General features: G+C 36.1%; 1 protein-coding gene across 1 annotated transcript; it reads left to right on the top strand.

Moving 5' to 3' along the window:
* The first annotated feature begins 1,746 nt into the window (after nt 1-1,746).
* Nucleotides 1,747-9,356, top strand: gnaq (guanine nucleotide binding protein (G protein), q polypeptide). The gene is made up of 7 exons (XM_062988516.1): nt 1,747-2,002; nt 2,670-2,854; nt 3,718-3,872; nt 5,980-6,108; nt 6,245-6,374; nt 7,544-7,697; nt 8,883-9,356. Exons 1-7 carry the CDS (start codon nt 1,867-1,869, stop codon nt 9,071-9,073), a joined length of 1,080 nt encoding a protein of 359 aa, XP_062844586.1. The 5' UTR covers nt 1,747-1,866; the 3' UTR covers nt 9,074-9,356.
* Nucleotides 9,357-10,994: the final 1,638 nt, after the last annotated feature.

The raw sequence follows: 10,994 nt of genomic DNA, 5'->3' as shown, positions 1-10,994 counted from the left end.
TCATGCATTATGATATTTGTATTATATTAGTTTTTGAACGTTTCAGTACATTTGCAGGAAAGTAAATTTCCTGACCTTTATGTAGATCCATTGAGCCTTGTTGGTGTTCCTGTTTTATAGTGTTTACAACAGCATGTACTAATTTTTCATAGTCATTATCCTTCCACGCTTAACTTCAATAAATATACAAACTTAAACACTAGTGCATATTAATACAGCAAGCTTTGTAATATATTTTTGGATTTAAAATACATTTTACATATATATCCCACTTTCAACTTTTTTTCCTTTTTAACTATTGCTTTCTAATAAACTTTTTTGACTCTTTACAAGACAAGGTACTTTCTTTGTAGAAGCAGTGTTCATACATACATACATGCATACGTGTTCATAATTAAAAGAAATTCTGTACAGCTTTAAATTTGAAAAGTGACAGTTGGAATTGTACAAACAATCCAATATATTGTTTACTATATATTGTCTCAAATTTAAACACATACAGTCTGTAATGAGGGCGGCACGGTGGCTAAGTGGGTAGCACTGTCGCCTCACAGCAAGAAGGTCCTGGGTTTGATTCCCAGGTGGGATGGTCCGGGTCCTTTCTGTATGGAGTTTGCATGTTCTCTCTGTGTCTGCGTGGGTTTCCTCCGGGTGCTCTGGTTTCCTCCCACAGTCCAAAGACATGCAAGTGAGGTGAATTGGAGACACTAAAATTGTCCATGACTGTTCTATGTAACCTTGAGAGCTGATGCGCCTTGTGTAATCAGTAACTACCGTCATGAATGTAACCGAAGTGTAAAAACATGACGTTAAAATGCTACTTAACAAAGGACCAATAGTTAGGACAATGGTATCAATACATCGTGATTTAACCAAGAAGAGTGAATATTTAAATGACTTAGTTTACCCTGTGTATGGTTTACAACCAATTATATTTGTTCACACAGTTATTCACTATAAGTTACTGACCGTTAAGTTTGATATTTAAACAAAATTCTCAGAAGAGGATTAAAAATGCAAATGAAAAAAAAGTCTTAGAATACTTCGGGGGTGTTTCTCACAGGCTGAAGAGAATCTGCTTCCTCTTTGCCAAACGGCCTTGCTCTAATCGAAACGTCACATGGCAGGGAGTGGATGGAGCTGGTAATGCAGTCATATGTGGAATAGCTGGACGAGGACTCGACTGCACTTCAACTGAAATTTACTTGATAGCAGATGCCAAGGAATATTTAAATAAATACAGTTAGGAATTTAGGATTTTTAATGTAACACATGCATGCTTGGATATTTTTCCTCTGGCTGTTTAGTGGACAACTGTTCCAGTCGAGGGGAATTTGAGTGAAACTCCGCCATATTCCGCTTTACCACGCCCGGAGTGAAGCATTTAAGGAAAAAAAATCAACTACTCAAATCATGCTGAAGTTTTTTTATGCGAGTTTTTGAATGTGGAACTTAAAGGAACACAATTGGTTTTTTTTACTCTAGAAAAACGTTCCTTTAGTAAAAGAACCGAGACTGTTACTCACAGCTAACCAAATCGATTAGCTATGGACCATATCTGGCAAAACAATCTGTTGCGTTTAAAGTGAGGCATATACAAATAACCTTAATAAGCATTTTGTGAGGCTTTTTAAAGTTTTGGCTGCATGTTAATTAACCAGGGATATTCAATAATTGTAAACATTTGTTTATGAATTAAGTCTTATGTTTTAGAAATCGCCTCCTCTTTTTGCTTTCCTCATAAACTACAGAACTATTTCAAGCACATTATTAATTCCAACACAAATGCTTGGCCGATTTTTTTTCTTCTCTTTGAAAACGCCTGGAAACGTCTTGGCTTTGTCGCTATTTATCGTCTAAAGAATCATGACTTTCGACTCCATTATGGCGTGCTGCCTTACTGAAGAGGCGAAAGAAGCAAGGCGGATCAACGATGAGATAGAGAGGCAGCTCCGCCGGGACAAGAAGGACGCCCGTCGAGAGCTCAAGCTCCTGCTGCTCGGTATGAAATCCAGAAATCTGTTTTATCCTCTGTGGTTTACGGGCTCCGCTTTATTATGCAAAACTTGACGCACACCGCTTAACCCAGGCTTGCAGATGCAAATCACCACAGGTTAATTACTGCATGTGTGGCTGAATGTAGAACATTTTGTATTTCGATAAAATAACGTTTCCCACGACGGCAAATGGCTTTTGTGTAAACGTGGGTGCTGGATGTCTGCGATGCTAAACAAACATTAGCCATGGAAGGACCAGAACCACTGTTTTTATTCCAAGCTAATTTTAATTGTATTACTTTGAGGAAGAGTTTATCAAGTCAGGTTGCATTAAATTAAAAAACGTTATAGAAACTGTCAGAATTGGTTAGAACATTGTTAAGGGTTAAGACTGGAGAATGACCTAAAGCTTGAATCACTTTCGGATGTTTACGTTACAGATGGCACGCCCGGGCTTTTTGAATAATATCAAATACCAACCATTTTTGTACCTTTGAAACAGCTTTACAAAGCCTGTGGCCTGCTAAAGCATGCACATGTTTAGCAGGTGCAGTGGAACAGTTGGCTGGAGGTGTCCGCCCCTTTTTGGCTATGGAAATCATACTGTTGTTTATTGTGCACTACTTTATGCATGTTATCCAGTTTAGTCATCTCTTGGTTTCTGTTTTGTAGGGACTGGGGAAAGCGGTAAAAGCACATTTATCAAGCAGATGAGAATCATTCATGGCTCAGGATACTCTGAGGAGGACAAGAAGGGATTCATTAAGCTGGTCTATCAGAACATCTACATGTCCATTCAGGCCATGATTCGAGCAATGGACACACTCCAGATACCTTACAAATATGAAAACAATAAGGTACAATTGTTCCAAAAGTTGGCCTTGCCTTTAGTGGGATGAAAATGAGTGGGCTCTAAAACAAAACCTTAGCAATTCTGGGTTACCTTTGCCTGTAATGACACATCTTGGTGTCTCCCATATTTTTCCTTTACACAGCAGTTTACTGGGTTAAACCTTATTACACGTGAAGAAAGCTAAACGTTATGTCCACCAGAAATGTTTTTGGTACCAGTATAAATTTAAAATGCTTTTAGTTTTTCATTACTTTTGCAATATTTGCCTAACAACCTATTATCATAGTATTTCACTGTGTTTAATTCATAAATTATTCCTCATTACTTATCATTTCTGAGATACTAACAACACTTTGATTTGTTTTTCAATTAAAATTTTATCCTCTTTGGGATTAGTTTGACATAACATGGCGTAGATCTTAACAACAGTAAGTTATCCGGAAAAAACAAGTGTAAGTTGTTTAAGTAGTTTTTTTGTTATTGTTAAAGGACATTTATATTTTAAATTTCCCAGGAGGCATGTCTTTATTATAAAGTAGGGCAAGTTATAAGACAAATAACATTATGGAGCCACTTTGGTTAATTATGCAGCCCAGTCCTAGCAAGATTATTCCTCCAGGCTATAAAATTAATTAGACAAATTAAGTAGTATAGCATGGTGTTGTTGCTTTATTTCTATTTCAAGATTGTCTTGAAGGCAAATACAAGCCTATTTTCCTCTTAAAGCAGTAAAAGAAACCAAAAAAATGCCATTTATAAAATGGGTCAAACACTGCCAGATAGTAGCTTTCAGACAGTGAAATAAAAATATGTTTCATTAATACATCATATGAATAACAATATAAAAATATCTTCCTTGTTTTTCAGGGCAATGCAAATATTGTTCGAGACGTGGATGTAGAAAAAATTTCATCATTTGTAAATCCCTATATGGATGCCATTAAGAGTTTATGGAATGACCCAGGAATCCAGGAGTGCTATGACCGAAGGAGAGAGTTCCAGCTCTCGGATTCAACAAAATAGTGAGTGCAGAAAACATTGCATGATTTAAAGGCTAACTCATTTCAAAGTAAATACTTATGTACAGTTGCAATCAGAATAAAAATATTTACCCCCAAGAGCTAGATTTTGCTTTAAATAAAGTCACAGCAGGGAAGGTGCAAATCATGCCAGCAATGGACATGGAAACTGAGGATGGGATAAATATTGCTACTGCCCGTGTAATTCCATGAAAGTGAAACGTGTGTCCAGCGGAGCATGGCAATTATACACCATCAGAGGAGACATTACAAAGATGTGTATATACAGTATGAACAGGCACACAACAGGTATGACATGAGTTTAGAGAGACATACAGTTACAGGCCCCAAACAAAATAAGAATTCTTAACTTGAAACCTTTCTCCAGGGCTAGATTTTGCTTTAAATTAAGTCTCTATCAGTTAAATGATAGTCAGTTAACCAAAAATATGTAATATTTCAGAGTAGCAGGATATTTTGTTGTATGATGGTGGGTTACAACATGATTTAACCATTGGGAACTTAATAACAACCCTAATTGCTTCAGCTGTGATGTGTTATATAAACAACATCCAGATATTTGAGTGTTCAAGGTGTGTTGAGCCATAGTAAAAACTAAGGATCTGTCACAATCCTAAGAGATCATTTCATTGCAACAAAAGGGCACTGGTGATTTCCAAGACCTTGAACAATCACGACAATGACAAAAAAACCTCAGTGTTACTCCATGTATTTGATGAAGGCTGGGATAAATGTGTCAGTGGCAAAAAAAGATGATCTCCTGGTTGACTGGAATATGCTACTGGAGTTCTGGAACTCATCTGTGGAGTGATGATTCAAAAGTAAAACTGTTTGGCTTAATGGGTCAGCAGTTTGTCTGGCACCAGAAAGACGAGGCTATTGACCAGATACAGAATAATGTCCTCATGGTCAAGCATAGAGATAAGTCAGTGATGACGTGGGGATGTTTTTCTGCTGCAGAAACTGTTAGTCTTTACTGTGTGACTGGCATCATAGATACACAGAAATGCCAGGGCATTTTGAGAAGGACTATGCTTGCTTTGGTGAAATGGAACCTTGGAAATAATTGGACTTTCCAGCAAGACTGATCTCAGGCACACTCAGGCACCACCAAAGCTTGGTTTAGGGATCAGTCCTGGAACATTCTGGAGTGGCTTTCTCAGTTTCCAGTTCTAAATTGCACAGAAAATGTTCAGGCGGTTTAAAGTAGGCAGTTGCAGCATGAAAGCCATCAAACCTAAATGAGCTAGAAGTTTTTGCATGAGCAGAATGACTGAAGATTCCAAAAGAGTCATTACAGAAATTAATATACAATGTGTTGAAAGGCATAAGTTACATAACTTTGTACTTCTATTGTAAATAAACTTATTACTGTAATATAATAAAGCAAATTATAGTATTTCACAGTCCCTGGTTTAGCCTTTTAGCCATTCATTTGTAATTTGCCTGTCAGGAATGTCTGTCATGAATGTAACCAGAGTGTAAAACATGATGTTAAAATCCTCATAAGTAAATAAAAACGAATATATAAATAAATAAATGAATAAATAAATACATATTTAGCCTGTGATTATTAAAGCTAATTTGTGCTGTTAGTTTTTCCTTTTTTATATGTGGTGTTTCTGTTTTTATGCCCTTATTCCATGTATATTTAGTATGGTAGTGTGGTTTTGGACACACTCATGACTGGCCTTACTTCACTTCACATGTAAACAGACATCAATTAAATTGAAATCAGTGTCCGCAGCATGTAATAAATAGTATCTAAGGTTTAGGAGTAAGATGACCAGTTTCTCTATCTTCTTTGCCCTTATTGTCAGTACTTTTTTTATTTTGCCTTCTTACTTATTATATACACATTTATACAGATAATGTACATTTATATAATTGTAATAGTTTCAGCAGTCTGCATACATTATTTTCATTTTAAGCCAGTGCAATGGATGCAAGAAAATGACAAATAAAAGTGAAACTTTAGTAACAGAAGTGAAAATGTAGATTCGGCACTGCTGCCACATTTACAGGAATGAGGGCGACAATGATTGCTACAGTAATTTCTTTGAGTGATATCACTATATTTACCTTTCAGCTACCTGAATTCATTGGAACGAATTGCTGACCCATGCTATGTGCCCACTCAGCAAGATGTGCTCAGGGTCAGAGTGCCCACAACAGGCATCATTGAGTACCCTTTTGACCTGCAGAGTGTGATATTTAGGTACAGCTGTTAACTTTTGTTAAACTTCAGTTAAAGGCTGTTTAATTTATAGTCAATTATGTTTAACCAGTTAAAAGAGAGAGTGGTCTATGGTATCTCTGGTGCTTTGATTTCTGATTACTCCTGTTTCTGTCAGAATGGTGGATGTGGGTGGTCAGCGGTCGGAGAGACGAAAATGGATCCACTGTTTCGAGAACGTCACCTCTATTATATTTTTGGTGGCGCTCAGCGAGTATGATCAAGTTCTGGTCGAATCTGACAATGAGGTGTGTAAAAGTCTTTCACGAACAGCAGAGGGAGCCAAAGAAGTGCTCATAAAGAATAAAGGAATGAATGCCTTTATTTGTCGTTTATTTTACATTTTCAGCATTTAGCAGACGCTTTTATCCAAAGTGACTTACAGTATACAGTCTAAGCAATTGAGGGTTAAGGTTGAACCAGCAAGCTTTGGATTACTAGTCCAGTACCTTAACCACTAGGCCACAACTGTTGTTTATACAAATACAGGTGTACAGTACAACGAAATCCTTTTTCAGTGTATTCCAGCTTGTTTGAAGCTGGGGTCAGAGCGCAGGGTCAGCCATTGTATGGCTACCCTGGAGCCAGGAGGGTTAAGAGCCTTGGTCAAGGGAGCAACAGTGGCTGCATGGCACAGCTGAGATTACAACTCTCAACTTTTGGATTGACAGCCCAAAGCTCTACCCATTAGTCTAAAGGGTTCTTAACAAGCTGCCTACAACACTAATGTTTTTTCAGTGGAATATAGATTGGGCACTGTGAAACCAACATTGGCACCTTATCAATAAATAAAGGGTGGCACGGTCGCCTCACAGCAAGAAGGTCCTGGGTTCGATCCCCAGGTGGGGTGATCTGGGTCCTTTCTGCGTGGAGTTTGCATGTTCTCCCCGTGTCTGTGTGCATTGGTTTCCTCCCACAGTCCAAAGACATGCAAGTGAGGTACAAAATTGAAGATACAAAATTGTCCATGACTGTGTTTGACAATAAACTTGTGAACTGATGAATCTTGTGTAACGAATAACTACCATTTCTGTCATGAATGTAACCAAAGTGTGTAAAACCTGACGTTAAAATCCTAATAAATAATAAATAAATCAATAAAAAAGGTTCTATGTTCACAATGATTGACCCTTTTTATGATCATTACACATTTAATCAAGAGGTTGATGAGCAAATAGCTAATCAAGTAACTGACAATCTAAATCTTCTCTCTTTGATTTTCCTTTAATAATAATATAGTTTATGGCTAGAAATTATTGTAAATGTGAAGTTAGCATTTTTCTTTTTTATACCACAATTTTAAGTATTCTTTAGTTACCATGTGTCCTAAGTAGTATTAATATTTGAACATGCACCTGGACTATCAGTGGTTGAAAATGCAGAATTAATTCTTGTTTTTTGTTGTTGTTGTTGCTAGAATCGAATGGAGGAAAGCAAAGCACTCTTTAGAACGATCATAACTTATCCTTGGTTCCAGAATTCTTCTGTAATTTTGTTTTTAAACAAGAAAGACCTGCTGGAGGAGAAAATAATGTTTTCACATCTTGTAGATTATTTTCCAGAGTATGATGGTAAGTGGAATTAAAAATCTTGTTTTTTAAAGGTGATGTGGTGTTGTATGTGTACAGTCTATGTAGCTCACCTGATGTGTGGTTGCAAAATCAAATGGATTCTATCGGTTTATACATTACCTGTGTTTGAATTACAAACCTTAAAACAAATAATCTTTTGGAGGGTATGTGAAATCCTCTTAAGTGATAAATATGAAGTTTTATTTTCCAAAAACATTAACACAGGTGCATGCATAACATCACCTTTTTAAAAACTAAAGACACCAACTGGTCCAACATTAATGTGAAAACTGTAATTTTGTGCCATTATACCAGACATTTCTTAGCTGCGCAACAATATGGGCTTTAATATTTTGTATTTTGCACTTCATAATGCACCTCATTTTTAATGGGACATGCTGTCACTTGGACAACAACAAACATGGGCATCCCTAAAAAAGCTGTCATCTAGAAGGTTGCTCCAGAGTTGTATATTCCTTGAGTGTTAATGCTGTCACAGATTACCCTAATACAGACCCTGGTTCTTATTCTTATCTTATCTTGTGGTATAAAAGATTATACCACAACCCTACAACATCCTTTTTCCCTGCTTCCTATTATGTCAGTGCAATATTGTAAAGAAGGCATATTCCAACAAATGTTAGCTTTATACATTTTGTATTTATATACAGAACAGGGTCATTCGGACAACTAAATTTCATTATTTACACATGTTGTATTCCATTACAAACAATCTGATAAAAAACCCCCAAAAAAAACCCATTAACTTATTTCTCACTGTGATTGGGGCTGTATGGGGCTCTGTCTCAATTTGCATGCCATCAAAATAGTACCAACAAAAGTAATAGCTTTAGCACTTTAGTGCATGCTTTAGGACCAAACAGACTGAACTGTTGTTGTTTTACACCTTTATTTTAATAATTCACACCTTTACTGTGCACAATAAGGTGCACTGTATAAAATTAAGATGCTTAAAATCCTTCAACAAAAGTTTTATCTAAATTGCTGAAGGTGATCGGGTCTTTGAGTTTAGATTGATACTCTGATGACATTATTTAAAAAAAAATCAAGTAAATGTATCATATTGGGCTGCAACCACAGAAGCATATTCAGGTAGTTGTATTTAATTTTATATTATTTTTTACTGATTTTCTAAAAAAATAAATTTCTTCTCCTCACTTTCAGGCCCCCAGCGGGATGCTCAGGCAGGACGGGAGTTTATCCTTAAGATGTTTGTTGACCTAAACCCAGACAGTGATAAAATCATCTACTCTCATTTTACCTGTGCCACAGACACAGAAAACATCCGATTTGTCTTTGCTGCCGTTAAGGACACAATTCTGCAGCTCAACCTAAAGGAGTACCACCTAGTGTAAAGAGAACTTTATTAACACCTGTCATTAAAGCATTGGCAAACTGTGACTGTAAATGCTATGCAGAGGCTGTACAGGTGAACCTTAATTTTCCTTATGGGCAAGTTAGAGACTTTTTTTGGTCCTTGGATGATGCAATCATTTAATACAAACTGCTTACCACTGTATAATTTATTTGTACCCTGAGATGTGTTCACAGGGCCTAAAATGGTCTATTATTCCATTTTAAAGAGAATTTATATTATTGAAACTTTTATGATTACTGAAAATGCATTCAGAGGAGACAAAAGGCGTCACCTTTCTAATCTTCTTTAACCTTCTAATAAAGAAGCTAATTAGTAACATTGGTTTCACTTTAATGAAATCTTCATGTCTTCTAATAGATAAGATGTTGCTAAAAAGTTATTACAATAACCAGCAATTATATTTAGCTGGTAAGCATACTTGTATTCAAAGTCTGAGGTAAGAGCTTCAGGGAATTACTCTAGAATAGATCTGAGTATTGTACGTTTGTTCTCTTAATAATGGCTAACAGTAAATGAAGAGTTAAATGTTGAAGTGCCACAGTTTATGTATTCTGGTTGTTTTATGTATTGCCAAAGGAAAAGAAATCCACTTCTGACGTAAGCTGTCTAAGTCAATACACTTCAGTATATCAGTATTTCAGAAATGTTAAGCCAGTGTGTCACTAAGTTCAGTTGTGTTGTTTTGTCTCTGCAGTTGTCCACTGAATTGATTAAGGCTAAAATGACAAACCTTGCATTTAAATAGTAAGCTTTCTGATGAGGTTCATGTCTGTGCAAAGTGAGGATGTTGGTTGTGAACAGGTTGGCTCTTTAAGTACATTCTTTTAAGTAAATGGTGGACGCCAACAATAACTGGATTTTTTTGGCACTTGCGTTACAATATGAATAGAGACTATTAAACTGCAATGATATTACTCATTTTAGGGGATTACTTAATAAGCAAAACTGGTTCAGTCCGCAGTCAAATAACTAGCCATTATGTGATGATGTGGTTTTCTTTAATCACACAAATTTAATTGCAATGTATTTATCTGTGTTATACTGAGTAATATTTAAATATCCATAAATAATTTAATGTACATTATTGTATCTTTAAAACAGTGTTTTTTGTACATTGCAGTGTTTAACTCAACTGCAATGTTTGACTGCAGTGTTTGTCCATAACTCAAACATGGACAAAAAAATAGATCACATAAGTTTGACTACTAAATTAACGGTCACTCTGGGCTGAAAGAGCAGTCTCTTAGCTGAGCCAATTGTATTATTGACTGCACAAAGTCAAGACTGAAAGGCACTGTGGCAAATTTAATCAAGGTAACCGGCAATGCTTCTTTATAGGAAAACAGTGGCATAGTCAGCTCAAATCGATTCTTCCTCTTATTAGTTAAAAGCAGCGCTATTCTTAGTGACTTCAGTGCTGCAGTAGAAATATGTTACTGAAAGTAAGAACATGCTGTAAAGTTGGTTGTGCTCAGATTAATTTATTATAAGAATGTTAATACACATTCAAGGGTTACTTTTTCAGATTTTTGTGTGTGCAGCAAATGGACATATTTTCTCTTCTTAATTTTGCTAAAAAAAACATCTGTAATACAAGCATCCTTATTCTAAAATGTTTTTATTGTCTATTTACTTAAGAATAAGAATGCATACACAATTAGAAATTAAAATGGCATTTTTACAAATTCTGTAGGTGGTTAGTGCAGTTTAGGAAGTGCATGTTGCTGACATTAGGTTATCCTAAATGAGCTTTTACCAGGTTTACAAGCCATGATCAGTAAAGGGCTGCTGTTGTAGAGAACTGATGCATTTACTGCTTAGTTACTTTTGTCATTAAGTAGTGATAGCTCAGTGGTTAAGGTACTGGACTAGTAAACAGAAGGTTGCCGGTTCAAGCC

The sequence above is a fragment of the Trichomycterus rosablanca genome, chromosome 26 (assembly GCF_030014385.1).
Source record: "Trichomycterus rosablanca isolate fTriRos1 chromosome 26, fTriRos1.hap1, whole genome shotgun sequence".
In the NCBI taxonomy this organism is placed as follows: domain Eukaryota; kingdom Metazoa; phylum Chordata; class Actinopteri; order Siluriformes; family Trichomycteridae; genus Trichomycterus; species Trichomycterus rosablanca.
This window is presented reverse-complemented; position numbering and strand designations above follow the sequence as displayed.